This window comes from Chelonia mydas, chromosome 6, assembly GCF_015237465.2.
Source record: "Chelonia mydas isolate rCheMyd1 chromosome 6, rCheMyd1.pri.v2, whole genome shotgun sequence".
Lineage (NCBI taxonomy): Eukaryota > Metazoa > Chordata > Testudines > Cheloniidae > Chelonia > Chelonia mydas.
This window is the reverse complement of record NC_051246.2, coordinates 118,789,110-118,805,219: the sequence shown is the minus strand read 5'-3', so window position 1 is coordinate 118,805,219 and position 16,110 is coordinate 118,789,110. Positions and strand designations below refer to the sequence as shown.

The 16,110-nt window shown below is 43.0% G+C and overlaps 1 protein-coding gene across 4 annotated transcripts in view; it reads right to left on the bottom strand.

The window, feature by feature from the left end:
- The window catches only part of KCNH5 (potassium voltage-gated channel subfamily H member 5), a 240,159-nt gene that overhangs the window by 151,113 nt on the left and 72,936 nt on the right, over positions 1-16,110 (bottom strand). For all 4 annotated transcript variants that reach the window (XM_043549512.1, XM_007068012.3, XM_043549514.1 and 1 more), the window contains one exon: positions 14,927-15,356. In XM_043549512.1, the coding sequence (XP_043405447.1) occupies positions 14,927-15,356 (430 nt within the window). The remainder of the gene's footprint in view (positions 1-14,926; positions 15,357-16,110) is intronic.

The window sequence follows — 16,110 nt, the reverse complement described above, 5'->3', positions numbered from 1 at the left end:
AGTTTTAAAACGCAGTTATTTTATCTGTATTATACATACATGCATGAATTATAGGCAGGGCTGGTAGCACTGCATATTATTAGGGTTGCCCCACACTTCCCATTATGAGACCCCATTTTCCATTGCTTATAACTTTGCCAAACGCTAACCATGTGGGTTGAAAAAGTCCATGCCGGGTGTCTGCCTCAGGCTGAATTTTTTGTTGGAAAATTGCCGGCAAAATGATTCAGCCATTTTTAACAACAAAGTTAGGGGGGAAATTCACTGTTTTGCCTACATTCAAAAATTCTGGCCACCTTTTCCTAGAAAAGCTCAAGCGCCCCCATGCTTTGCACCAGGAACGTGAAATTCAGCAGGGGGGTGACCTGTGTGTCAGGGATGAGCCTTTTCCTGTATCTGTGAAAATCTGCCCAAATTTGGCCAGGTTATAAACCCTTGAAAAAAAATGCCAGTCACACATATTCTGTAGAGACTTCTTAGATTTTAGCAGTTACATTTCCCAAGATTCTATCCACAATGAGCACACTCCAGCCCAAGGCTGGACAGTCCTTTCCCTGCAATTGCAGCTCTGGGCTGCTATGAGCTGTTCTGAGTCTGGGCCCTAGAACTGGAAGGAGGAAGCCTGTCTGTTCGGTGCACTCAACGACCCTGCTAGGCCCATATAACATGGAGGAAGAAGCTGACTGATTTGAATGTAAAGGGGAGAAGAGCTAAACCTCGGGAAGCAGAGGGACTAGATTGGGACAGGAGCCTGGGGGGGTTGGACAGTATGACTGGAAGTTGGCAGAGCAGGGGAGAGGAAAGATGGAACTGGGAGTTTGGATGGGAAGAGACCAGAACTGGCTGGGCAAAGAGATTGGGACAAGGAACCAGGGTGGGACATCGAGATTGGACAACGTGCCAGTGGAAGGAGATTGTGCCTGGGAGCCAGTGGAGACCAGGAACATATGTGGAGGGAGGACTGGAGGCTAGGGTTGTGGAGAGAGATGTATGAGGAGCTGGAGGCAGGGGCAGGGGGAACTGGGACTGGCTAGGCAAGGAGACTGGGATGTGGATGAGAAGTCTGGGGAGAGGGGACTGGGTTTGGCTAGATGAGGAGAATGAGCAGATAGGGATGGAAAAGAGGCAGGTAGGATGAGAGACTGCAGAAGAGCTTGTGCCCACTGGAGCACACTCCTTTCCAGAGCTTGGAATGGAACCCAAGAGTCCAGAGTCTCGTTATTCCTCAGCAAATATCTGTGAAACCAACTGGCAAAGCATTCCACCTCCCTCCACTGCTGGACTACGCAGAGGATGACAACTTACTACTCCTACCAGTTACTCAGTTAGCTCACGTGGCAGAGATCTGTGGTCATGGATCTAAAGGTTCCAACCCCACTGAGGAGCCATGTTGGTGTCAATGTGATGCCACATGACATAATTTGCTTTTTCAAATTGCTTTCTTAAAAACCTAGGCAATTGCGCACAAAAAGTATGTTAAAGGAACATTTTTAATGTTGCCAAGTCAAGCACTGAAAAGTTGGGAAATACCATAATTAAGGCTGCCATCATGGCTAAAGTCTGCTATATGTTTTACACACATATAGGAAGACACAGTCCCGGTTCTAAAGCGCTTACAATCCAAAAACACAATGAAGAGATAAAGAGATGTAAGCACAACAAGCATGATCAGGGTGCTGGAGAACACATCGTTTGTCCATTTGAGCATTTACTGTTTTAGGGGGGAGAAATGCACCAGGCTATGTGGAGCAGAAAAAGGACATTTTGAATTCAAAAATCACGTGGCGTTGTGGCCATTTAAAAGTAGTCTTTTTTTGCTCAGAAACTGAGCATCTTTCACTGAGAAGCAGCAAACCTGGAACCACAAGATGCCATTTGTACAGAGCTGTTTTTCAGAACAGGAAAAGAATTTACATTTTAAAAATGGCATTACCGAGCCTTCAATGAGAAGGCAATGAGAGCCATCTCCATGAGAAGTGATGTCACCTATGACATCAGCATCACGGAAGAATATGTATAACCTATTTCCATCTTATTTTAATACCGGTTAAACATCAGCAGCAGGACTGCTCCAAAATTCCATTTTAATTTTCACAAAAAAAAACCTCAGAAGAACTGAAAAAAAGTGTTGTTCTGTTCAAAAAATTTCTGGATTTTTTTAGGCTTTTCAACAACATTTGAAATGAAAACAAACAGAAGTGCTTTTATTGGTTATATTAAAAATATCATTATGGTTTTTGGATTGTTTTTACTTTTCTTTCTTTGTTCACTTGTTTAAAAGTGAGAGAAAATACACACACTCACTACTGGGTTACTAAATACTCTCTATTTCCTCTTTTAAATAAATAACACCGATACTATTTCCTAAAATACTAAAATATTCGTGGGTTACACTCAAATCAGCTAGGAATGGATGCCCTGCCCCCAACATGGTCCCTGCACAAAGCACTGCAAGGAGGAAGGTAAAGAAGACAGATATGCTGGCTCTTCATCCAGTGTGGACTTCCCCAGGCTGTGAGTATGTCAAGGATTAGGGCTGGATTCCATCAGATCCATGGCACTTGGACTGAAGACATGAGAAAAATGTGCAAATGTTGAGGAAACCTGATATGGGTTGCGGTGTGGCCATTAAATGCAATAGGATTCTTCACATTTTACAGTGTATAGCATCTTATATCTGAAGAACTTTAAGTCTCTTTATAAACATTAAATACGTTGTGTTATTCCATGACAACAATGTGATTAACTTGCAATGCTACTATACTGTACTGTTCCCTCCCACTGGACAGGAACTTTATTTCCTACTGTCAAACTCATCAGTCATTTTCCAATGTTTAAGCCTCTCCAGACATACAAAGGTGTCACTTTTTTCTCCAGTTCTGACATTTAACAAGGACAAAATCTGGGGAGGGAAATTTGACTTAAATGAAAGGTCAGGATTTCCTTACGGCAGGAGCTCTCCAATTTTTTCATATTGTAGCTTGCTTCTTAAATCCTGCTCTCTGGGACCCCACCTCTCCTCCCAATCCCATACATTTCGGAACTAGAGTACTTCGTTGCAGAAAAAATTAGCTCATTATTACGTAAAAACGGCCATACTGATTCAGACCAATGGTTCATCTAGGACAGTATCCCATCTTCTGACAGTGGCCGATGCGAGGTGCTTCAGAAGGAATGAACAGAACAGGTAATCATCAAGTGATCCATCCCGTGTTGCCCATTCCCAACTTCTGGCAAACAGAGGCTAGGGACACTTCAGAACGTGGTTTTAAAGGAGACAAGATGAAAATACTGGTTTGCAAACTGAAAATGCATATCTGACATGCATACAAAGTAGAAGTCTGCTGACAACGTGTCATGAATAGGGCCCTACCAAACTCACAGCCACGAAAAGAGCATCACAGACCATGAAATCTGGTCTCCCCCCCTGAAATCTGGTCTTTTGTGTGCTTTTACCCTGTACTATACAGATTTCACCGGGGAGACCAGCGTTTCTCAAATTGGGGGTGCGGACTGAAAAAGGAATTGCGGGGGGGGGGGGGTCGCAAGGGTATTTTTGGGGCAGGGTCACGGTATTGCCACCCACACTTCTGCGCTGCCTTCAGAGCTGGGCGGCCAGAGAGCAGCAGCTGTCGGCTGGGCGTCCAGCTCTGAAGGCAGCGCCCCGCCAGCAGCAGCGCAGAAGTAAGGGTGGCAAGACCACACCAAGCCACCCTTACTCCTGAGCTGCTGCTTTCAGAGCTGGGCGGCCAGAGAGCAGCAGCTGTAGGCTGGGCGTCCAGCTGTGAAGGCAGCGCCCCGCCAGCAGCACCGCAGAAGTAAGGGTGGCAAGACCACACCAGGCCACCCTTACTCCTGAGCTGCTGCTTTCAGAGCTGAGCGGCCAGAGAGTGGCGGCTGCTGACTGGGCCCAGCTCTGCAGGCAGCAGCGCAGAAGGAGGGGTGGCAATACCATACCAGGCTTTCCTTACTTCTGCACCGCTGCTGGCGGCGGCTCTGCCCTCAGAGCCGGACTCCCGGCCAGCAGCCACCGCTCTCCAGTTGCTCAGCTCTGAAGGCAGCGCTGCCGTCAGCAGCAGGGCAGAAGTAAGGGTAGCAGTACGGCAACACCCACTACAATAACCTTGTGAGCCCTGTCCCGCAACTCCTTTTTGCATCAGGATCCCTATAATTACAACACTGTGAAATTTCAGATTTAAATAGCTTTAAATAGATTTAAAATCATGAAATTTATTATTTTTAAATTCATGTGACCGTGAAATTGACCAAAATGGACTGTGAATTTGGTAGGGCCCTAGTCATGCACATTCATAGATTCATAGATATTAAAGTCAGAAGGGACCATTATGATCAACTAGTCTGACCTCCTGCACAACGCAGGCCACAGAATTTCACCCACCCACTCCTGCGAAAAACCTCTCACCTATCTCTGAGCTACTGAAGTCCTCAAATCGTGGTTTAAAGACTTCAAGGAGCAGAGAATCCTCCAGCAAGTGACCCGCGCCCCATGCTATGGAGGAAGGCATAAAACCACCAGGGCCTCTTCCAATCTGCCCTGGAGGAAAATTCCTTCCCGACCCCAAATATGGCAATCAGCTAAACCCTGAGCATATGGGCAAGATTCACCAGCCAGATACCCAGGAAAGAATTCTCTGTAGTAACTCGGATCCCACCCCATCTAACATCCCATCACAGACCATTGGGCCTATTTACCATGAATATTTAAAAAATCAATTAATTGCCAAAATCATATTATCCCATCAGACCATCTCCTCCATAAACTTATCGAGTTTAATCTTAAAGCCAGAGAGGTCTTTTGCCCCCACTGCTTCCCTTGGAAGGCTATTCCAAAACTTCACTCCTCTGATGGTTAGACACCTTCATCTAATTTCAAGTCTAAACTTCCCGATGACCAGTTTATATCCATTTGTTCTTGTGTCTACATTGGTACTGAGCTTAAATAATCCCTCTCCGGTATTTATCCCTCTGATATATTTATAGAGAGCAATCATATCTCCCCTCAACCTTCTTTTGGTTAGGCTGAACAAGCCAAGCTCCTTGAGTCTCCTTTCATAAGACAGGTTTTCCATTCCGCGGACCATCCTAGTAGCCCTTCTCTGCACCTGTTCCAGTTTGTAAGGCCCCAAAGCAGCTATAAGCTCTATGTGGACACACATTTGCACTCATGCAGGGCCCTACTTATTTTGATGGGGCTCTGCAGAGGGTCCACCCACAGAGAACTCCCTGCAGGGTCGAGGTTTTCATCATTCAATTTACTATTTGATTTAATGAAGTGATCTGCAGCTAAACTTGTAAATTAAAGATCCATCGCTAAATGGTCTGGGGGGGTACCACAGGATTTGTTTATATATGTTACCTAATATAACACACTAGGTCTTTTGTGGTCTAGATGCTAACTGACCCTTGCTAACTGAGAAATAGAGAGGTTCTGGGTACACCGGGAAAATGTGAGCACCGCCTCCACATCATGAGAGGACGGATATTTCAGGTGCTCAGTTGCATAATCTGTAAGTAAGCAGAAGCACTGCCTAGGGGTTCCCCCATTCATACTTGGGCATCTTTTTTTTAAATCTATGACTGAGTAATTTTCAGTCATTTTAGATAACATTGTACAGTAACAGCTAAATACCATTCCTTCACTCTTTCCTCTCCTAATCTCTGCCTCCTCTCCCTAAAGACCACAAATCCATTTAAATGAATCAACTCAATAACAACAGAACTAAAGCATATATAAACCTGCTCTAGATAGAACTTCACAAGAATTCCACTAACACGTCCCAAAGAGGCTGTTTTATAGTGTACAGCTGTTTGCATTAGAGGCACATATGTTTTTGCTACAAACTAACTGCCTGAATATTTTTAAACCTGCCACCATTTCAGAACACAAGCAAAACAAAAGAGTACACACCCACAGTTCTTCTGTCAAGAAAATCCATTGTATCCTCGCCAATCCTTATGGATTGAATACTCATGAAAGAGTGCTGCATGATCCGATTCTTTTATTTCAATTCTTCTGACTTCTAGGAGTAACTCTACTGCTGTTTAATTTAGGCTACTCATTCTTTTACAGTCTGACTCTTCCCTCAACAGCTAGAGGAGAATTTCATATAAAATACTATGATATGTTTAGAGAATGTTAAGGCTGCAAAGTTGAGAATAGCCCTGAAACCATTCTTCTGTCTGAAAATGTTTTACCTGCTATTGCTACAGGTAACAGCTAAGATCACTATAATTGCAAAGCACTAGAGAGAGAAAAAAACAGCTCTGGTTTTTCAGCTTGTCTACTTTGTACATTTCATAGCACTTTGCATCTACTTCAGTGATTCTCCACCTTTTCAATACCCGAAATTCCCAGAGAATCTAGATGGGATCCAGCTTGGGCCTAACTCTCATTTAGCAATACTAGACGGCCAGCAAGTGATTGCAAGGAGGTCACAACCAGTCAAGTTGAAAATCTCTTGTCCGGTCAGTTTGATATTTACATATAGACTATATTTTTTCCTATATAGAGTCGGTCAGTTACCCCTGATGTTTGTATGGGTCTTTCACCACAGCAACAGGGAAGAGAACAATGTTTAAACAATAACAAAATATGGCTGTGAAACAACAAGGTTGGCAGGAGATTCAGGGACATGTGTAGCACTGGGAACTACACTGTGGTTTGTTTTTGTTTAACTTACTAGGCTTCAAGTTGATGATGGGTAAAATTTCAAAAGTATGTGACTTAAGATTCTAAGTCTAATTTTCAAAAGTGACTGAGGGATGCAGAACACTAAATTTAATTGAAAATCAATGGCACTTAGGTTCCTAAGTAACCTGACAACTTGTGAAAATATAGTTTCCCCAAGTAGAGCTGGATGAAATTTTTAAAACAAAACTTTTTTTGGTGAAAAAGGCAGATTTGGCAACACCAAAACATTTCATAAATTCATACTGGTTTTGCCAAATTGTTTGAGTCAAAAAGATCAGAATATTTTGTTTCAACATTTTCAAAGCATTTTCAGTTTTTGGTTCAAAACATGACTTTCCATTTCACAATTTCCTATAATTATACTAATAAATAAATAAAAGTTTTAAATGGTTGACATTGAAACTAAACATTTTGATTTTTTTGTAACAAAATGTTTCTTTCAACCCTTTTTTTTTCCTTCAACTTTCCATTTACCGACAAATTTTTTTGGTTTAAACTGAAACAATTTTTTAAAATTATTTTTCAGAATTGCCAACAAACCGAAAAATCCATTATTCACCCAGCTCTACTTCCAAGTGACCTAGATGCCTTTTGAAAAATTTACCTAGTATCCCTTTAGCTCTAGAAAGCTTTAGAAAGTCAAGAAATACTGATGTTTAGAGGGTAGGCATGCAACTTTACCCCTGCCATCTGGCAAAGCAGGACAGGTTTACAAACTTATCTTCAGAGACCTTTATGGAAGGGGGAAGCAATTATCACACCCACTCACTCACATTAAAAGGGTGTGGTCTGCCAAAAACGGGGTGTGACTATACTCCAGAGGCAGATTTTTCAAAGATACGTAGGCTCCTAAAGATATAACTAGATGCCCGGTAGAATTTTGACAAGATTCCTCACTGTGCTGGAGTGCCTTTTTGATATCTCACTAGGGGCCTATCAGCATTGTTTGGCACCTAGATCTCTTTAAAAATCTGCTTGCAGGTGACTAGCACACCAGGATGCTGTCTGCAGCATATGGTAACGGAGGACACGTGTTGCCTCCCTTACCCAGAAGAAGAGAACACCCCAGTGTGCAACATGGTTATCTAAGGGCTCTGGTGTGCAACACATGAATTAAACCCCCTCTAGAGCACCCCAGAGCAGCTCCTCCTGTTAAAGGCAGGACTTCACTCAAGATGGCCAATGCGATCATGCTTAACACACGTAAGGTTTGTCAGCAGCACAACAAGACAATCAAACCAAATGCCAGTACATGACTGATTTAAACTGCTCAGCCATCAGTACATTTTCACCTTGCTATCACCAATTCAATTCATGGCCTGGCTGGAAAAGATCAAAACTGGAGTGTTTTATAGAGACTGATGCTGGCAGAAACCATGCCATTGCCTCTCACGAGAAGGCTTCTCTCACCCCAGTCATCAAAGCAGTGGGGTCAATTCCTTACAAGTTTTGTCGCTACCCTTCCTTGCCCTTACAGCAGTGTCCAGCAATGCCTTCTTTCCCTTTCATCCTGCTACACCCATTATCTCCGATTCAGGCCTCGTGGTAGTGATTCATGCATCTCATGTCTAGAGTGCTCTAACTGCCACCTATGCTACCTGGCACTGACCCTAAGGAACATTCAGAAGCTGCAGCCAGAGCAGCACACAGCTTTCAGCCCTCTAAATGTGGCTAACCAACATGAATTCATGACTCTGTGTTGCAAGGCAACCAAATTCCTGGTCCAGATAGAGGGCTTTACCCTTTATCTCACCTAGACTCATCTCTCTCTCTCACTCTGCTCTCTACCAGGTCTGCTATAGTAGCAATGCTTTAGGTGAATGAACCCACTTTTGAACTTGCAATGGTTGCGGGCGGGCAAGGCCTGGAGGAGGGTCTGCGCTTACAGAACTGACTTCACAGGGTAATCAGACTGAGCCCAAATCTCACCAAGCAGGCACCTGCTTAAGCCAGCTAGAAAAGACACTCAAAACAGCTCTCCTAGAAAATCCACTGGCTCCTGATCCTGACAAGAAGTCAACTTAAAAAGGCGGTGAAAGGGGAGGCCTTCCCTGAAGAGGAACCAGGCATATCTTATTTTGTAAAGTACCCGTTACCAGTGTTGGATGCATACAAATAACAGGGAAACCTGACTAAGACACTGCCCGTCACCCACACTCCAGTCCTGTTGTTACAAGACACACCTCCAAAGAACACCAAAACAGAATGGTTACAATTCTGCTCCACCTTTATCAGAGGGCCATCATCAGTTGTTCTCAACAGGCTTCATCGTACACATTACATGTCTGACCATTTTTAGAAAGCGCCGTGCCTTTGAAACATTTCACTAGGGCAGAGTTTAGTTCTGTAATGTAGCCTTTCTTGGGAGAGTTAGGAAAGCTACTGGCGATGAAAGTCCCTCACACATCTCTGCCAATGCACTTCAATCTTCACCTGCAACACTCCTGGTGCTCCAGTTCTGGGCTTCCCTGGGCAGGTGCCAATCAAGTGGAGCGGTGCAAACTACATGGTAGTTTCAGGTTTTGTAATACAGTCAAGTATCCACAAGCGAGAAAGGGCTCAATCCTGCCCTGGGGCACAGCGCGGGGAGGAGGAACAAGTGGAAGTTAAAACCATGTAGACAGCTCCCTCCCCTAGATCAAGAAGCAGAGCAGGATCTCTGTATTGTGTTCAAGAAAGTGCTAGGAAAGGAGGCCAGCTATAATGCCAGCCTACATGCTACCTCCTTCACAGGACAAGGTTTGCAGACCAGCCCTCCTAGCCCATATGTCTCTGTCAACAGATGGCTGTCCATGTGCCTGTCACATTTTTGGGTGCTATGAACATGACACATTTTAACAGCAGCAGCCAGAGCGATCTGTCAGTTCACACTGCTCTTGTTTAAAGGAACTGCAGAGGGCTCCCACCCACCCGTTCTCACCCACTGGCCTCGTACTTCCAAGGCACTCGAAGGGAGGTCTACACTGCACTGTAAACCTGGGCTCAGACCCAGGTTTGAGCTCAAAATTCCCTACCTCCTTAACCCCTTCACACAAATCTTTCTGACTCATCAAGCACTCAGGACCTAAGTCCTAGCACGAGTCCTGCTGCGACTCAAGTCCAAGCCCTGTCCTTTGGCAGTGTGGACTCAGCTCAAGCCGCAGCCCTGAGGCACAGAGTCTGTGTAGGGCAGTATGGACGCTGTAGCATGGCTGTCAGACCCAGATCCAGCAACTGTAAACCCAGGTTTAAAATGTAGTTTGAAGACTTGGAAACGTGGAGTCCACAAGTGCAGGTCCCACAGACCAGTGTTCACAATACAGTTTAGACATGCCCAAAGGGGCCAGGGAGAGTTAGTCATGAGGCCTCCACTGGCTGTAGAGAGGTCAAAGCCTCCTACTGCCCCAGGAGGAGAATCATGTCCCTCCCACACCTCCCATTGCTGATAGGAGAAGCAGAAGGAAGAAACTTCTGTACATAGGATGAACCCTTGTATGAGACAGTAAAGTGCTACATTTTATTCATCGTTAGACATACAGTCCAGTGCATTCCTGCAGACATAAAACCTCCTCACGCAAATGCCATTGCAAGCCTGCTATTTGTTGCGGTGCAAAGTATGATTTAATCTTCATGGCTGGTAATGATTTTTCCTGGGAGCGGCTCTATTACATATATTTTCATAGGGATTAAAACTAAATCCTACAGACCCTTGGGACTGCTTGCCTGGAAATCTGCCAGACAAGCTCCCGCTTCCAATTAAGGCATCATACACAGCTCAACTGGTGTACAGCTTTTGCCGTTGCTTAATCCATTTGCTAGATAACCCTGTCTGGGTCATGCAAACAGCACCCAAGTGGCTGACTACAGTAGGCTGAAGATGAACTGACTAACATCACTTGAACAATAAAAGAATACCCTGGAATGAATTATTTGCTGGCTTTTAGCAACAACAACTTATCTTCGCACTGGAAGCAGACCACATCACACTCCCAAACCAGGGATCTGAACCTGAGAAAAAGCAAACAGCTGTGTAGGAAGTAGAGCTGCAGCCTTCAGGAGGTCCTGTTTCAGCACAGTTCACTCACACCTCATTAGGAAGGGCTTTGTTACAAGGAAAGGTGGATCAGATGAGAACACCTGACCCACTTTCTGCAATAAATGTCTCTCCAGCTTGTAAAACTAAAATAGGGGAATGTTACTGAAATGAGAGCCTCCCACGAACCATAACAAGGCTGAATCATACCCACAGTCAGTAAATGACGATGTTTTCACTGTTTCCAATCTACAGATGCAAGGCATTGCACTGTATATGTTCAGTGCCAAAAGAATTGTCGTCATTTTGACCTTTGAAGGCGGCTAGCAATTCACATGATAATACTCTGTAACTGCACTTTGTGGAAACTGCTGCAGTATCTACTAGAAATAGGCAAAGCTTTTGGAGGAGGTTTACAACCACATAAATTCTGATGAGCCATCACAAAACTAGCTTGAATTAGCAAACTTTGCCATCTGTAATTTAAACCCAATGATTCTTTTAAGGATGAGTCAATGTTAAAAAAACCCCAAAGAACAAAAAACAACAAACAAAACCTACCGGTATTTTTTACTCTCAAGGGAAGCCTGGCCTATGTGGTACAATACCCATTCAAAGGTAGAACGGCCATACAGAATTTCAAGGCTCTTCAGAGGGCTAAGGCATGAACGAGAGATTCTTCTGGGGGTTTCATATTCGGAGATAGAGCAGACACGGTTAAACACTCAACATCCATTGTCTCGGGTGTTCTTCAAGAACATGGCTATGATCTTCCACTTATTGTTACCCAATATGGTAAGTTTCACATTCCTGGTCCCACACCTCAGGCTCACTATCCAGCATGTTCAATTATGTGAAACTGACCAAACCCATGCAGTTACTCTATGACATCAACTGAAGACCTAGTATAACAGGGATTTTGTCGGACGAAATCACAAAGGGGGGGAAGTTGGAACACATAAGGGGAGAGCGTAAGTTGCCAGGAGACAATGGGAGGCTTGAGGGAAAGGTCCCTCATGCAGGATAAGATACCGCTGCTTCAGGCAAGAGACTTGACAGACATATCCACTCTCTCCAATCTGTGCAGTAGATGCAATGACCTAATCAAAGCAAAATGAGCTATAATAAACTGAATTCCCAATGCACTTTCCGCCTCCAGAAACAACAAAAACAAAATACACATTTATACAGCACAATCTTCACTCAAGAGTCACGGGTGCCTTAAAATAAAAGCAGCATGGTTTAAAGTTCAGATGCAGCAAACAAAGCTGGTTTTTCTTAGCATTAAACACCAAGATGGACCGAGTAAGTCAAAGAGATAGCCAAGGTACGTTCCGTGAACATGAAGTATAGTTGCTAAAAGCACTCTCTCCTGAAAGAGGAAAGGTGATCTCTCTCCGAAAGACTAAACAACCTGCTGAAGGTGACCGCAGTGAACAGCCAGGTGACCAAAGATCTGTCAAATGTACAGCCAACCACATTCACTTTGTTTTTCCATAAGGCAACTTGTGCTGTCAGCTGCACAGCTTTAACGCTTCATTAGTTTTCAAATGTATGCCTTTTTGTAATGCTGGCCATTCACATAATCTCTCCAGATACACTTTCCTCCTCCAGATAACTTCACCATTGAAAATAGCAGACTTCTGGCTTGCACAAGTCACTGCTTGTTGATAATACAGCAAATAATTTATTCCATGGCTGAAGATTGCATGCTTAGGCAATTGGGATTGTGATGAATTACTATCTCTGTTTCCAATGCTAAGCTTAAAACATTTGGCAGTTAGAAAAATGTTTCCAATACCAAACTACTGGTATTAGCAAACATTTACAGGATTAGCACTATAGTTTAGCATCTCCCAAAGGAAAAAGTTCCTTTCTGGCTTATTACAGTTTCTCCTGCATGCTTTCTTCCTTGTATAGCTCCTTTTTGTTTTCATACAGTCAGATTGTCAATGATGTACACACTCAAATACACATGCACAATCCAGCAGGTCTAATTAGTGTATGCATATACCATGACTGCAAAGCACAAGCTTGATGTCTGCAAGCAGGCATGGCTAGTTAGCCATCTAACTAGCCATGTAAGCAATCAAGTGACCCATTTATTTTATTTAGATTTAAGTTTACATTGCACTCACAATTATGATACCTGAATGCACAAATTAGGCCCACACAATTGGGCATGTAGATTTATACGGGCCCATCTTTGACAATCAGATCCTCAAGCATTCACTCTTAAATCTGCAAAACACCCAAACTTCTACTGATGTAATTTTAAAATATAGATAAAAAATTAGGTTCTGCTCCCTGTACCTCCCTTCTACAGGCAAAATCCTGTTCACCTTACTCACATGAGTAGCTACACCAATGCCAGTGAAATTACACACTTGAAAACAGCAGGTAGGATTTGGCCCCCTTGCTGTTCCTTCTCTGTACATGCGGATTTTCAGGCTCTGTCCCACTTCACCCTAATCCCCACAATCCCAGTCACCAATTCTAGCGGATAGTTCTGCAGTGCTTGTGATGTGCCCAGCCTGGGTGTCACTTTGGTAACATTTAGGATCACTATCAATATCAGCCTCTGGGATGGGCAAAGACTTTTGTCAGTATCAAACCTATGGTTCCAGCATGTATCTTTCATATCTCTGCCACATGTTTCAGAGAAGAATGTAGAAACAATGTGCCCAGTTGCAGGAAATGCAAAGAAAGTGACAAGCCCCATTTCCTCTGCTCCTGTCCTGCCCCAGGCCATTTAATGATGATGTTCGATTACCTGTGAAAGTCCCTTCCTCTGCACAGCATTAGAGCTCTCCAGAAAAAGCAAGGAAAATAAGATGATTGAAATATTTAAGATGCTGTAAAACCATTCTACTGTCCCAGTACTTAGACACCTGCACATAGTATTAAACACCATCGACAAAACATGTGTATTTTCTATGTCATACACACAGTAGCTCAACAACAATCTAGCTTTTTGGAGTTGATTTTTTATAGATTGCAAGGTTAACTGAAACACATTAGGTAAAAGACTCATTAAAAGCAAATTGTATGACACCACGCTGTAGGCATGCAGTCAGATTGCTGATTCCCCAATCTTAAAAACAACCTGAATGTGTTAAAAATAGTAAACAGATTTAACAAGCTGAGGAGCTTAAGAAAGTTGCTTTTTACAGTTCAGTATTTTGCAAAGATGGACCCAAGGTGTTAGCTGAGTTAATTAGCAAAGAGATTATGCAGTTCCTAATTTGAACGGTTTTGTTTGCATCCTTGTTATATAATCACTTAGTGGTTGTACAGAGCTTTGACAATGTAAAGCATTAGTAGAAATGCCAAGTATTGAGATTATCAAACAGTTAAATATTTCCCTCTTTCACCCACATTATATTAATATTTATTACATTTTTCAACAATCCCCTACTATCATTTGCCAGCTACTCAAACAATGCAAAATTTTGAAGATGATTCTTCACCAAAAGAACAGTCCGGTGCTCTTGCCTAGACAGTATAAAACAAGAAACAGTCCTTTGTACAGCCATTTTAAAGCCATTTTAGAGGAGCTGCAAAATAGCAGGAAACTGAGAAGAGGTACAATATAGTGTCTTGTAATGATCTCCTCTACCTCCAGCTTCCATGGTGATAAAAGTTACCGTTCTTGGGAGATAAAAATAGAGCTTACAGTAAAACCAAGCCAATGAGATAAAAGGTACAACCACCTTATGCAATCATCATGCTTTTTTGAAAAACAAACAGTTGGGTCACCTTGATTGTTTTAATACTATGGGCTAATTTAAGCTGGGCACCATCAGTGTGTGTGCGTGCAACTTTTAACCAAATTCAAATTAAGACACTTAAAATGTACCCAAAATGATCTTTAAAATGCAAAGAAATCCTAGTCTCACTATGCACCAGTGATCACACTTAACCTACACTGTATCTTGCAATCTAATCACAAGCTCTGACAATAAAATTGTTCAATTTTTCAGTTGTGCTTTCAGCTTTATTCCCTGGTTATTTATCTGCAGTGGAAGATGCTAAAATATACTCTACATGTCAAGAGTGCTGATGCCAAGCATAGGAAGCTGAAAATGCAACTAATTGTGAACAGTACAAGGATCCAATGCATATGGTTTAAATATTTCTCTTTTCATACTGTACTAATGCAAAGATCTACATGCAAAATAAAATAAAATGATTCTACTTACAGCCAACCATCATCATGGCCACCGAAAAAATCTTCTCTCCATCTGTGGTTGGAGCTATGTTTCCAAATCCTATTGTTGTAAGGCTTGTCATGGTAAAGTAGAGAGAGGATATATACAATGAGTCTTTGCTGGGGCCTCCTTCCCACTGCCCTGAGCCGCTGGTATTGTACCGATAGGGTGCCCCTATACTCAATGCCAACTGGTAGAGCCAGCTGTCTGTCTTGATTGTGTTAGTGACTTCATCTATAACTTCATAGTCCCCAATGCTGTACCATATACAGGCTAGCCAGTGGGCCACTAGTCCAAAGACACAGACCAACAGCACTAGTACTGCAGCACCATATTCCAGATAATGGTCCAATTTCCTGGCAACACGACCAAGGCGTAGAAGTCGCACCACTTTTAAGGAACTGAAAAGGCTGCTGATCCCCTAGAAAAGAATAAGTTCCATTACATCATCAGAAATACACTATTGAGTAAAACAGCATGTAACACAAAAAGAACAGGAGGACTTGTGGCACCTTACAGACTAACAAATTTATTTGAGCATAAGCTTTCAGGAGCTACAGCTCACTTCCGAAAGCTTATGCTCAAATAAATTTGTTGTAGCACCTTAGAGACTAAGGCCTCCTTTTCTTTTTACCATTTTAAAGTCAGTGGAAGGGTTAGCATGGATTTCAGTGGGAACAGGTCCAAATTTAAGTACACAATCCAGAAGGAGGCTTCTCTAAGTTTATCAAAGAACTGCACCCCCTGCAGGACAGTAAATAGGGACACAGAATTGCCATACTGAATCAACCAATGGACCATCTGGTCCAATATCCTGTAGTCAGTGCCATATGCTTCAGAGGAAGATGCAAGAAAACTTGTAAACAACAGCCATGGAATAACCTGCACACAGGGGAAACTTCTACTATGCCACCCATCAGTGAGTGGCTGGCCAACATCCTGAAACAAGAGGGATTACATCCCTTATTATTTGTAGTCACATCCAGTGTAATGTGGATGTCCTTTTATCCATATAGATAGCTCACTAATTCTGAGGGTGGGATACTACCTAATCACTGACAGCCAATTGCTCTGTTTAGTGGGTATCATATACACCAAGCGCCACTAGTCAGAAACGTTCACGAAAGAGAATTTACTTGCTGGTCAGACAGTACAGATATTTCCCTACGGTACTT